Source organism: Vanessa cardui, chromosome 16, assembly GCF_905220365.1.
Source record: "Vanessa cardui chromosome 16, ilVanCard2.1, whole genome shotgun sequence".
In the NCBI taxonomy this organism is placed as follows: Eukaryota; Metazoa; Arthropoda; class Insecta; order Lepidoptera; family Nymphalidae; genus Vanessa; species Vanessa cardui.
The window spans coordinates 7251906-7263223 of NC_061138.1; the positions used below are offsets into that span (position 1 = coordinate 7251906).

The 11318-nt window shown below is 32.0% G+C and overlaps 1 protein-coding gene across 1 annotated transcript; it reads right to left on the minus strand.

Moving 5' to 3' along the window:
• Positions 1 to 204: 204 nt before the first annotated feature.
• Positions 205 to 10097, minus strand: LOC124536266 (equilibrative nucleoside transporter 4). The gene is made up of 10 exons (XM_047112771.1): positions 9773 to 10097; positions 9315 to 9469; positions 7180 to 7383; positions 6541 to 6779; positions 5966 to 6038; positions 4228 to 4440; positions 3404 to 3591; positions 2997 to 3125; positions 2321 to 2432; positions 205 to 2144 (listed from the first exon to the last, which is right to left on the minus strand). The coding sequence occupies exons 1-10, from the start codon at positions 9937 to 9939 to the stop codon at positions 1960 to 1962; spliced, it is 1665 nt and encodes a 554-aa protein (XP_046968727.1). The 5' UTR covers positions 9940 to 10097; the 3' UTR covers positions 205 to 1959.
• Between the last annotated feature and the right edge of the window lie 1221 nt (positions 10098 to 11318).

The window sequence follows — 11318 nt, forward strand, 5'->3', positions numbered from 1 at the left end:
CTGTTGGCCCTGCTGGCCTTTACAGCGTCACCGGAGTTTCGGGCGAGAACTAATGTCCAATGCCCTGAGGTTGAGCGCGGTGCTTGTGTGGCCTATTTGAGCGACCTGCTTCTTTATTGAAAACAATGACAGTCCAAAAGTTTTTATTTAATATTTATTTATAATATATTTTGGAAAAGGGTACACACCAGGGTTTAAATTTTTTCGCCCGACAAAATTTATTAAATTGATAAAAGGTTCTACTGTGTTGCGTTTAAAAAAAAAAACAAATGGTTATTAGCAATTGAAACATTTACTCAGCTACCATAAGATGTGTACCTACTTATGATATTTATGATACTTATGATATATTATCGTTTTATGAATCTTATCTTTGGTTATTACTAATATTATAATTTGTTTCAATATTATTTCAATTGATTTTGTTCATAAACGAACAAATTAACAGCGCGTTACATATGTCATTGTATTTTGTTAATAGTTATGTTTTCTTTTGTACAAATTCAATTGAAATAAAAATAAAATATAAAAATAATCACAATATTATATGCTTATTAATTAGTAGATACAAATGAATCAATCTAATATATATAAATTTATCCTATAGTGTTATTTAATACTATGACATAAACATTTTAATGACTAAATAGCAATTATAAAAATAAATAAAGTAGGTGACGGTTTCATTTATATTTTTAATTGATTATTAAAAATAAATAAAAATTTAAGTATATATAGCGCTATAAAATATTATTACTTAACAAAAGTTAGTAAAATATTGTATTCGAAATTCAAAATAGGAACTTTTAAAATTAAAAAAGGATATGTAGTTATGTAGTCACGTATTTACATAAATTATTTACATTATGTACAATCAATACTTTAACAGATATTAAAATACGAATTTTATTTGATGATTATAAAATAATCATTATACACAGATAAAAAAGGAATACTTTCATTAATTTCTCCTTAAATTAGTTTATCTGTTGTCGGAAACAATGGCACGTTAAAATAGTTAATCAAAATTTGTTATCTGACAAAAACTGCGATAACGCTTTTGAAAAAAAAAATTATAATAAAATTGATTAACACTTCTTAACAATTTTTTTAAGGTAGCATATGTGACGTTTTTTTGTGTTAAAACTAAAATGCATTATATCATATGATTGTTTCAATACATATCGTATGGATTCCGGCATTTTTTATGTATAGTTTTGATTATTTTACTACGTATGTACGTGATATGATATTGGGTATTTCTATACTTAGTTAATTGCGTGCACATTGCAATATAATGAAGGCAGTATTTTAGATGTATTTGATTATATATATTATTAGAGTACACTTTAATACTTAAAAAAATCTACAATTGAGTACAATCTAATTTAACATTTCTTAGTACAATAAAATACAGATACAGACTATCACTACAGAAGTTCAATCTCTTTTTAGTTTTTAAACATCATAAGGTAACCTTTTTTGAATATTAAATAAGGAAAATGATATGAAAGAATGAAACATGAAAGAAAAAAACGTTTTGTGCGAATATTTTATAAGCAAAATCAGTTATCTCTTAGTATAAAAATTAACTTGAAATAATTTACATTAATCTGTAACAAGAGCTGAGATATCTCAACTATTCTATTCAAGTTATTGTTCAGTTGTTAAAAAAATAAAAAATAAACGATTCGGGTACATGTAGCAATTAATTCAAGTTTGTAGAAGAGCTTTTAAAAAAGTATTTTACTATTTAATAAATTTTTAGTCTTTAACTGTTTTAATACTTTCATAAAAAATGTGAAGGATAAGTTCCAAGACAAAACAAAAAGAAAAACTCGCCAAATAACGAATATACAGCTTTATAGTGACTTGTAAATGAATTGTAATATATATCGATATTGCACGGAACCCTTGAATTTTTATTAAAATTATTTTTATAATACAAAATTTCGATTTTTAGTGGACAGCCGTTAATACGAAGGTACCATTACCGGAGTTTGAAATGGGAGATACAGTAGGTAATACCGGTGTGGGGTAAATGCGGCAAGCTTCAGCGGGCGGTCCGAGCATGCTCAGCAGTAAGTAGGACACCAATGAGCCGGATAGCAGTCCACCGTTGTATGATAATGTCATCATGTTTCCTGGAATATTATGGAATACAATTAATAATATTAAATAAAGAAACAAGAATAAATAGAAACAAAAAAATACAATCGAGTTTTACAGTTACATAATTCCACGTTTTTTCGTAGTAAATGTTAAGAATTGATTAACTAATTATTAATAAAAATATATGCGTTAAAAATTTTAGATTTACCGGCGATTTCACGATGTTCCCTACCAACTCTTGAGGGGGCCATTATCATGGGGACTGATCCGAACAGACCGTTCGTAAATCCCAGTACGACGGAAAACATTATTGGGTACACCTGAAAATTAAACAAAAATACATAAAGAACATAAGGAAGAGTCGAGATGGCCCAGCGGTTAGAAGGCGTGCATCTTAACCGATGATTGCGGGTTCAAACCCAGGCAAGCACCGCTGATTCATGTGCTTAATTTGTCTTTATAATTCATCTCGTGCTCAGCGGTGAAGGAAACCTGCATGTCATAAATTTCATAGAAATTCTGCCACATGAGAATTCCACCAACCCGCATTGGAACAGCATGGTGGAATATGTTCCAAACCCTCTCTTCAAAGGGAGAGGAGGCCTTTGGCCCGGCCGTGGGAATTTACAGGCTGTTGTTGTTGTTGTTGTACACAAGGAACTAATTAAAACTTCCATAACCTCGAGCTATGTACTTACTTAATCCTACTTCCACTTAGTTATTTACTTATACTTTACGGATATAAATATTTCATTCGTTTCCTACTAGAAATGACATACAAATGATTTCCTCTATAGTAGATACATCTGTACTTACTTTATGAGGAAATCAATATAAGGAATTATCGTGTGTTCTAGAACTCACGAGACTTTATGTTCACTTACATCGCCAACGATATGTGGTGAGTGTCTTGGCGCCGCGCACAGCAAAAGCAATGGAACGAGTAATAGTCGAAGGCCGCTCGCCATCAAGAGCTGACTACGACTCCACTCGTAAGGCCATGCTGCTGCGATCTGTCAAGAAAATTTATCTTATATTTGCGATCTGCGCTGAAGGAAAAATGTATGAGTTAGCTTGCATATGTTTGATGAAATTGAACGACAAGTAGATCAACGTATAAGAAAGAGCTCATGTTAACAGGAATCATATTTTTATTTGGAATAGATATTAATCTAAAAGTCTTTTACCTAAATAAAGTTGTTCTTACTCATTTGAGGTACAGAAAAACCATATAAAGTCGCACGAAAATCACTATGACAACATTATTCGTAACAAATTATAAAAAGCTTACTTTTCCAATAAAATCGAAGAGGTTAAAAGAGGACATCAGAATAATAGGCATCCACGATCCCAGGCGGCATGAAGGAACCTCTGATGCGATGCCGGGGTACAGGCTTAGTGTCGTGAAATATACAAGCCCTATTGATACCATGTAGGGATATATAGCTCGGGCAACTGCCCACCTCGCAAGTACACCACCTGCAAATTGTTGATTAATTAATTTAAAAACCTTCTTTATTAATATAAATACCTATATCAATTTCATCATATTGCATTAGAAAATCAAGTAATTTTCAATGATACGATTAAATTAATCACTGGCGTATCAAAATCTATTATTTGTAAAATCAAAAACTATGCTCTTATTAAAATACAAATTACAAAGCTGCATTCGTCTTTAACCTGGAATGCGTGTTTATATTGTATTGAGTCTTCTGGAATAGATAGCATCATCGGTTAGCGAGAAAAGGAAAGGCTTCGTAAAGGTTTGAAAGTCGAATCCCAGAAGTTTAATATATATGAATAATGTAATTCCTAGTAATTAACTAGGAACTGTTCTTGCAAGCTGTGTTACTTATGTGTTTGTCAAGAAATCATCTTATTACATCATTGATACTTATAAATATTTCAATGCTTTTTTCTGACACATTATTAAAAATACTATAATAAGCTGGACACATTAAAATTTATGTAGGTAAACCTTCACAGTGGATTTTAATTATGTTTAGAATTCACTGCTTATTTAGTGATTTACTTACTAATACTACAGAGGAGTATTGTAATAAAATACATTATTAAATATTTGATTATTATTATAAACAATACAATATTTACGTTTGAAGTTTCTCCATGAGGTTGGTCTCTCGGGTGATTCAAAAACGACATCTTCAACTTTGTAAGACGGCCTTGGAGTTCGAAGTGTCGTTGGAGGTACAGTGGACTGCTCGGATACACTCGCCGGCGGTGAAACAAGCGGTACGGGCACGGGCGCGGATGCAGTCGGTGAATAAACGGGATTCGCGAAACTAAACGTGTTCTCTGCCTCCGCTTGAAACAGATATTATATAACATATATATTATGTGGTAGATCTGAGTATAAATCAAAGTATGTATTATCTAAACTTGAAAAAAAATTTGATGATTTCCGGTTCAAGCCCAGGCAAGCACCACTATATATATGTGCTTAATTTGTGTTTACAATTGATCACGTGCTCGGCGGTGAAGGAAAACATCGTGAGGAAAATTGCATGTGTCTAATTTCATCGAAATTCTGCCACATGTGCATTCCACCAACCCGCATTGGAACAGCGTGGTGGAATATGTTCCAAACCCGTTAATGGAAGAGTAGGCCTTAGCTCAGCTACTTATAGCCGTACTCATACTTTAAGTACCAGTGATCAGGGGACGATAGCTGCACATATAAGATCGGTTATGGGTAAAAATACAGAAAAATAAAGAGGATTTTCATTCGTTATACTTTGTTATCAGCTAATGTTGATGTTTTACGAAAAAGATACTAAGTTAAATATAATTCCTTTGTTGTATGTAGAGAAAAGAAGTAGGGTTCGACGAGTGATATAAGATATGCACTAGAATTTGTTTGTTAAAAGCGAAATCATCGAAATAGTATTTATGCTATATAATTATCAAGAAAATTGGAGAGCTGTTGCAAAGCGATAACTATTTGGAATCAAGTACAAATTCACGCAGCACAAAAACAAAATGTATATTTAAGATTTTTTATATCTTGACAGGACTCTAATATGTTCTTCGATTCTGCCAGGATATCAAAAACAACCAATGTCGTAAGGTAGTAGATTTCAGGATTTTCTATACATTGAAAATTCACATAGAGCCGCTATCAATAAGAAAAACGAACAAAACACGTAGCACAAAGGTGACATTTGTAAGACATTATTGCTGTTGTTATCTCAATAGTATAAAATGTATCATCATTCAACACTTGTAGTCAAGTCTATAAAATGAATTGTACAAAAAGAGAAAGAAATTAAAGAAAATGAATGCAAACTCAGTTAGGGTTAAATTAAATATTAGGTATATTCCAAAAATTTAAATATAAATAAAACTGTTTGGTGTTTTATATTAAGTTTTAAATGTAATAAAATAAAACGTAATAAAATTAAACGGAATAATATTCCGCACATACGAAGTTGCGGGAGCCAACCTGTTTTAAATCTTTGTGCGATTTGTGAAACATTCAGGCCACGTAGTATTAATAACAATATATAACATCCTTATACATAGAAAAAACGTATTACAATATAGTAAATAATAACATTGATATGAAATAATATTAATATCTTAAAAGAAAACTCATTAAACTTTTGGAAGGTTATGGATGTTTGTTTTGGTCTGATGTTTTGCGTGTATCGGGCGTGATCACTCGCATCAAAACCTACGACTAACTAAACTACCTACTATACATATAAAACAGAACAATGAAAACAGAAATAAAGTAGCAGTATTATTTAAAAAAATTTCAAAGATAGAAAAATGTCACGATAAGTGGTTTGAGACCAAGTCTTATTATGAAATATTAATTTGCACTAACCTATTCCAGTAGATGGCGCTGGGCTCTGGAGTTTGAGTACACCATAACTAGCTTCCCCAGCTTCGCTTTCCATCTAAAAGTTTTTAATAAATTCAGTTAATATTCTTGGCTATAGTTAGCCAAGTGATATGTTTTTTAATTGCTGAAATGTTGTATCAAAATCTATTTTAAGCTCGACCACCAACATTGTGTTGTATTTTAGGCATTTTTTTAGTAGCTATTTTAATTTTAATAACGGTTTTTATCATGAATACTTATTATTTGTCGGTGGTAAAGCTTCGTGCAAGCCTGCCTGGATAGGTACCGTCCACTCATGAGATATACAGTTAAACAGCAGTACTCAATGTAACTGTATTTCGGTTCGAATAGTGATTGAGCCAGTATAACTACAGGCACAAGGCTCATAACATTTTAGTCCTTAAGTTTGGTGGTTGGCATTGTTAATATTTCTTACAGCACTATTTTCTACGGGCGGTGGTAACTTTTTACCATCAGGTGGCCATTTTGCTGAAGTAATACGCGTCATTAAATAATCATCATACGAAATTGATGAAATAAGGTTTTATATATTATACCAAAGTAGCGTCTTCAGTCGGATTGAGATGAAGTTGAATGCGGCGTCGATGTCGGGATTCGTTGGTTAAACGTAAATAGTGTTGTACGAGTGGGTGTCTCATCATCACGTGATGTAGCATGGAGTGACCGAGGAGTATCAATATTGAAAAAACAAAAAACATAAAAGTACTGCGTTTTGGCTGACGGAATCCATATTTCGTAACGATTCTATCGAGTGACACCCAAAATCCAGCTGCGCCTGTAAAAATATAAGAGCATTTACGTCGTGAAGAATAATTTAATAACAATAACAATAAAGTATTTTTGAATCTCGAATATTTCAGAGGAGATGCATTTTTTATCCTAAAAGTATTATTTTCAATTAGCAATAACATTTTTTATTTTTTGTCAATTGATGATGCTTTTGGCTGCTACTTTTTTATAAACTTAATATGAATCGAAAGTACACTATATAAACAGGTCTTGTTCAAAATAACGTAGTGAAAGGTCAAATCTTATCACTTTAATTGTAATATTGAACCTTGATGATATATTTACATATTTAACAAAAGAATAAACAATCAAAGGATAATTTTACATACATAGTATTGTAAAGATTAGTATACGGTTATATAACTGTATTGAAACGGATAACTAACTCTCTCCTGCCATAACAGCTTGCGTGTATCGAGGTGGAAGACATCCAGTGAAACCGTAATATGATGCCTGTTGCATTGTACATCCGAAAGCCACAACTCCGATCGCCACTAAATTAATAGTGTATGATACGCTTGATGAAAAACCGTCCCATCCAATATTGCACACAGCTACAAACAGCATCGTCGCCAATGAGAGTAAGATTCCTGAAATAAGCATGTGAGTTAGTTTAGTTAAGTAGAGCAGGTGTTTGGCAATTAACAGAATTTATTTCTATTGCAATGAATGTTTCTCGATTATTTTCTTATTTTTCCCTCCACACAAGTGTGCATCCATGAATTTCTTTTCGTTTTTTAATAATGTTAACAAAGATTGCTCGACGCTTCGACTTGAAAATTCATAAAACTAAACAGCAAATATTACGTCCTCTATTACATACACGAGTAGTGTAATACAAAATATGTTTAAAACACGAATTACATACCTAATTACGTTTAAGTTCATATATTGTTAATAATATTAATTATTATTAAAAAGTCACAATCCCAATTCTTTGGTATAATAAACTATTTTGTAAGAACAGTATGGTATAAATAGTAATAAAACAAAAACAAGAACTCAAGAGTGATAATTATACAACTGCAAGTATACTTTATTACATGTATTATTTCTACACATACCTCTACAATGATTGGTATTATTAATATTAACAACTTTTAAAAGTAGCTGTAGATACTATGCAGCACAGTGAAATAATTGTCACTAGTCAACTCCTCGCTTTCCTCTATTATTACACGAAATATTTCTTTTTAATCAATAATAAATAAATATGAGACAACATCACATACATTACTCTGATCCCAATGTAAGTAGCTAAAGCACTTGTGTTATGGAAAATCAGAAGTAACGACGGTACCAAAAACACCCAGAGCCAAGACAACATAGAAAACTAATGATAATCTACATCGACTAGGCCGGGAATCGAACCCGAGACCTCGAAGTGGCGGACCCATGAAAACCAGTGTACACACCGTTCGACCACGGAGGTCGTCAAAGTCTTTTTAATAAGTATATAGATTTTTACATACTTTTTGCCAGTTTGATGTTATAACACAAGGTTAGGACTTGTCGTCTAGCGAACGATAAATCTTATATTTTTATTGCAGCTGTTATTAAATACAATGATAGAGGTAAAATAAAAATGTTCAGTTCAATTCAGTTTTCTATGACACTGTATCGAAGCCGTTTGATCTGCTTTTGGTTGCTGAGTTAATAATTGCTTCTTAAGACAGCAAGCAACAGCGGTAAGATCTCGGCTTCAGTCAATCGTTGTTCATTTCGTTTTGCGGAAAAGTTTGCAATTTTTAAAGTCGAGTCCAATGTCTCGTAAGCTAGTATTACGCGAATCCCTACAATACGTTTAACAAAATAATTCTGATATCTCCTATCTGACTGCATGTAGTGCTTTGTGAAGGCTCATCTGGGTAGTTTCATCTGCGATGCTTACTACTGTTAGAGTTTAAAAGGTGAGTGAGCAAGTATAATTCAAGGCACTAAGGATATAACAAGGTTACTGAAGCATTGGTGTAGCAAGGAATGGTTAAAATATCAGGGGCTTCAAGGTCATTGGGCAGCGACAACCACTGACTATCAGGAGGGCCAATCGCTCGTCTGCCACTTCATATTATAGGAAACATACCGAGTATCCTCTGATGATCTAGATATAGATAGAGAAAGAAGCGTAGCTGAAGGTTGCAAGTTCGAACTCGAGCTAGCTGAATTTTCATGAGCTTTTATTTTATTTTTATAACTAGCTGTAGCCCGCGGCTTCGCTCGCGTCATAGGGGTTGTTTGTCATGTGTTAGGTAAAAAAGTACCCTATGTCCTTCCCTTGACTTCATATTTGCTTCTTACCAAATTTCATGAAATTCAGTTCATTGGTTTGGTCGTAAAAGAGCGATAGCAGACAGACAGAGTTACTTTGACTGATTTATCTTCTTAAGCGCAAAAAATCATCGCGAGGAAACCTACACGTTTGATGAAATTATTTCAAATGCATTCGAAAGGAGGCCTGTAGGTCATGAACTTACCTTTAATTATTATTTCATTACTGTAATCAAGAACATATTTTACTTACCAAAAGTGATCCTTGTATTGTATGTGAATATATCGAGCAGAATGTTGTTAGTTATAACTGCGACACACGCGGAGACGATATACACAGTAGACATGTCGAACATTATAGTAGATTTTGGGTAATGGTATTGAAAGTAGTCTACCGCCATTATAAAACTGAAATCCCAAACAAACACGTCAAATATTTGTCATATCCTTAGTAAAATACTAAATATCCTTACTATACTATCCTTAGTAAATAACTATAATAATTAAAAAGAGAAAATTTATTAAAAAAACAAAAGTTTTACTTAATTTCCCTTCTGACAGAAAGTGGAACGAATGGTTAAACATCAAGATAAAAAAAAATTGGGTATGTGTTTAGTTTGATCATTATAAATTAAAAAATGTAACATTTCATATGTGTGCGGAGAAAAAGTTGTGCTCTATATATTTATAAAGTTTACATGTAATGAATACCTATTGAATGGCAGTAAGAAGGCAGCACCCGCAACAAACAATGTTAAGTAAACTGAGTTGTATCGGTCCGGTGGGGGCGCCCCGGGTTCCGGCATCGTTAGGGCTTCCCCACGGGCTGCTCGTATAGCTTCAATGCGGGCGTACCCGCGACCTAGAGTCTCATTCATTGTTTTCACTATTCACTTTATAATTTCTTTGTCCATTTTTAATCACTGCACCGTATTAGCTTGGTAATTAGCAAAAACTGTGATGTTATCGAATCAAATTTTAATTATTAATATTATAATTAGCGCATTTACATATTGTTTAGTATTATTATCTACAATAAGGATTATTTATGTATATCCTTTATTTAATAAAAAACTTTTATGAGGTGTTAAAAATCTAAAGGTATAAAGTTTTAACAGTTATTCGATTATTGCTAGATGCTAATAAATACGTTTATCATTAAGTTTTATGCGAACGATTGTACTTTTATTTTGTTTTATGTTGTTTTCACTAACAACATTCTTGAATCGGCTTTTACTTGACAGTCAAAGTGTATGCTAGCTAAGAATGGCTGACGCATGCGTGTGAATGATCGATTTTTAGTGAAGGGCATCTCCTTACATTTCGTTGTGCGGTGTACATGTTTTAATTTAACGTCACGCATTGTTTTTTGTTATTTATTTTATACTTTTGTGTTATATTATTTATTAATAATAAATAAATTATATAGTATCGAAGTTTTATTACTGTTTAATTAAAAATTGAAGTAAATATTGTATTATTCTACTTGTATAGGTTTCATAAACACGATAGCTAAAACTTTATTATTTGATTTTGCACTTTATATATTTATGTATAAAAAACATTTTCCATCAGTTAAAACAGATGTACGGTTTATGAGTGTAAAGCTTAATTTACTTTCTTGCATTAAATAAAAGAAGGAGAGTCAAATTCGAAACGAAAAAATTGTTGTATGCTTAAGGGTTGACTTTCTATTAAGACACAACACGTCTAGAGCTTATAGAGTATATAGCTGATAGAGATAGAGCTGGCAGTCCCAAGTTTCAGAAAACACATAAAAAGTTGATCCTATGCCTAGGCTGCTTTGTATGAAATAGAAACTCACGTACATTTTCATCATCATGTACCAATCAGTATTATCATGTTTATGCATAAATTTGGGCATAATATAATATCCTGTGCAAAATAACTAATCTGACTTAAGAATGGCCACCGTCTTCAAAATTCATTAGGAGGACAGTATTTAAAGTTTAGTATTTAATCGTTATTTTACACAATATAATTAACTAATATGAGCACAAATTATTCAATGTATATGTTTAATCGTTTAATCTCAACATTTAGGAAGATAATCTAACGGGCTTTTAATTTAAATCTGTACATATATTACTATTATTTAAATATGTTTAACAGTTATTTCAACTAAGATTAAAATGCAATCAATAATATTCTTTATTCATATGAAAACTGATTGTCACCCGAGTACCTATACATAATAAATTTCATCAAATTCTGTTTAGTGTTATGGTTTCGAAAG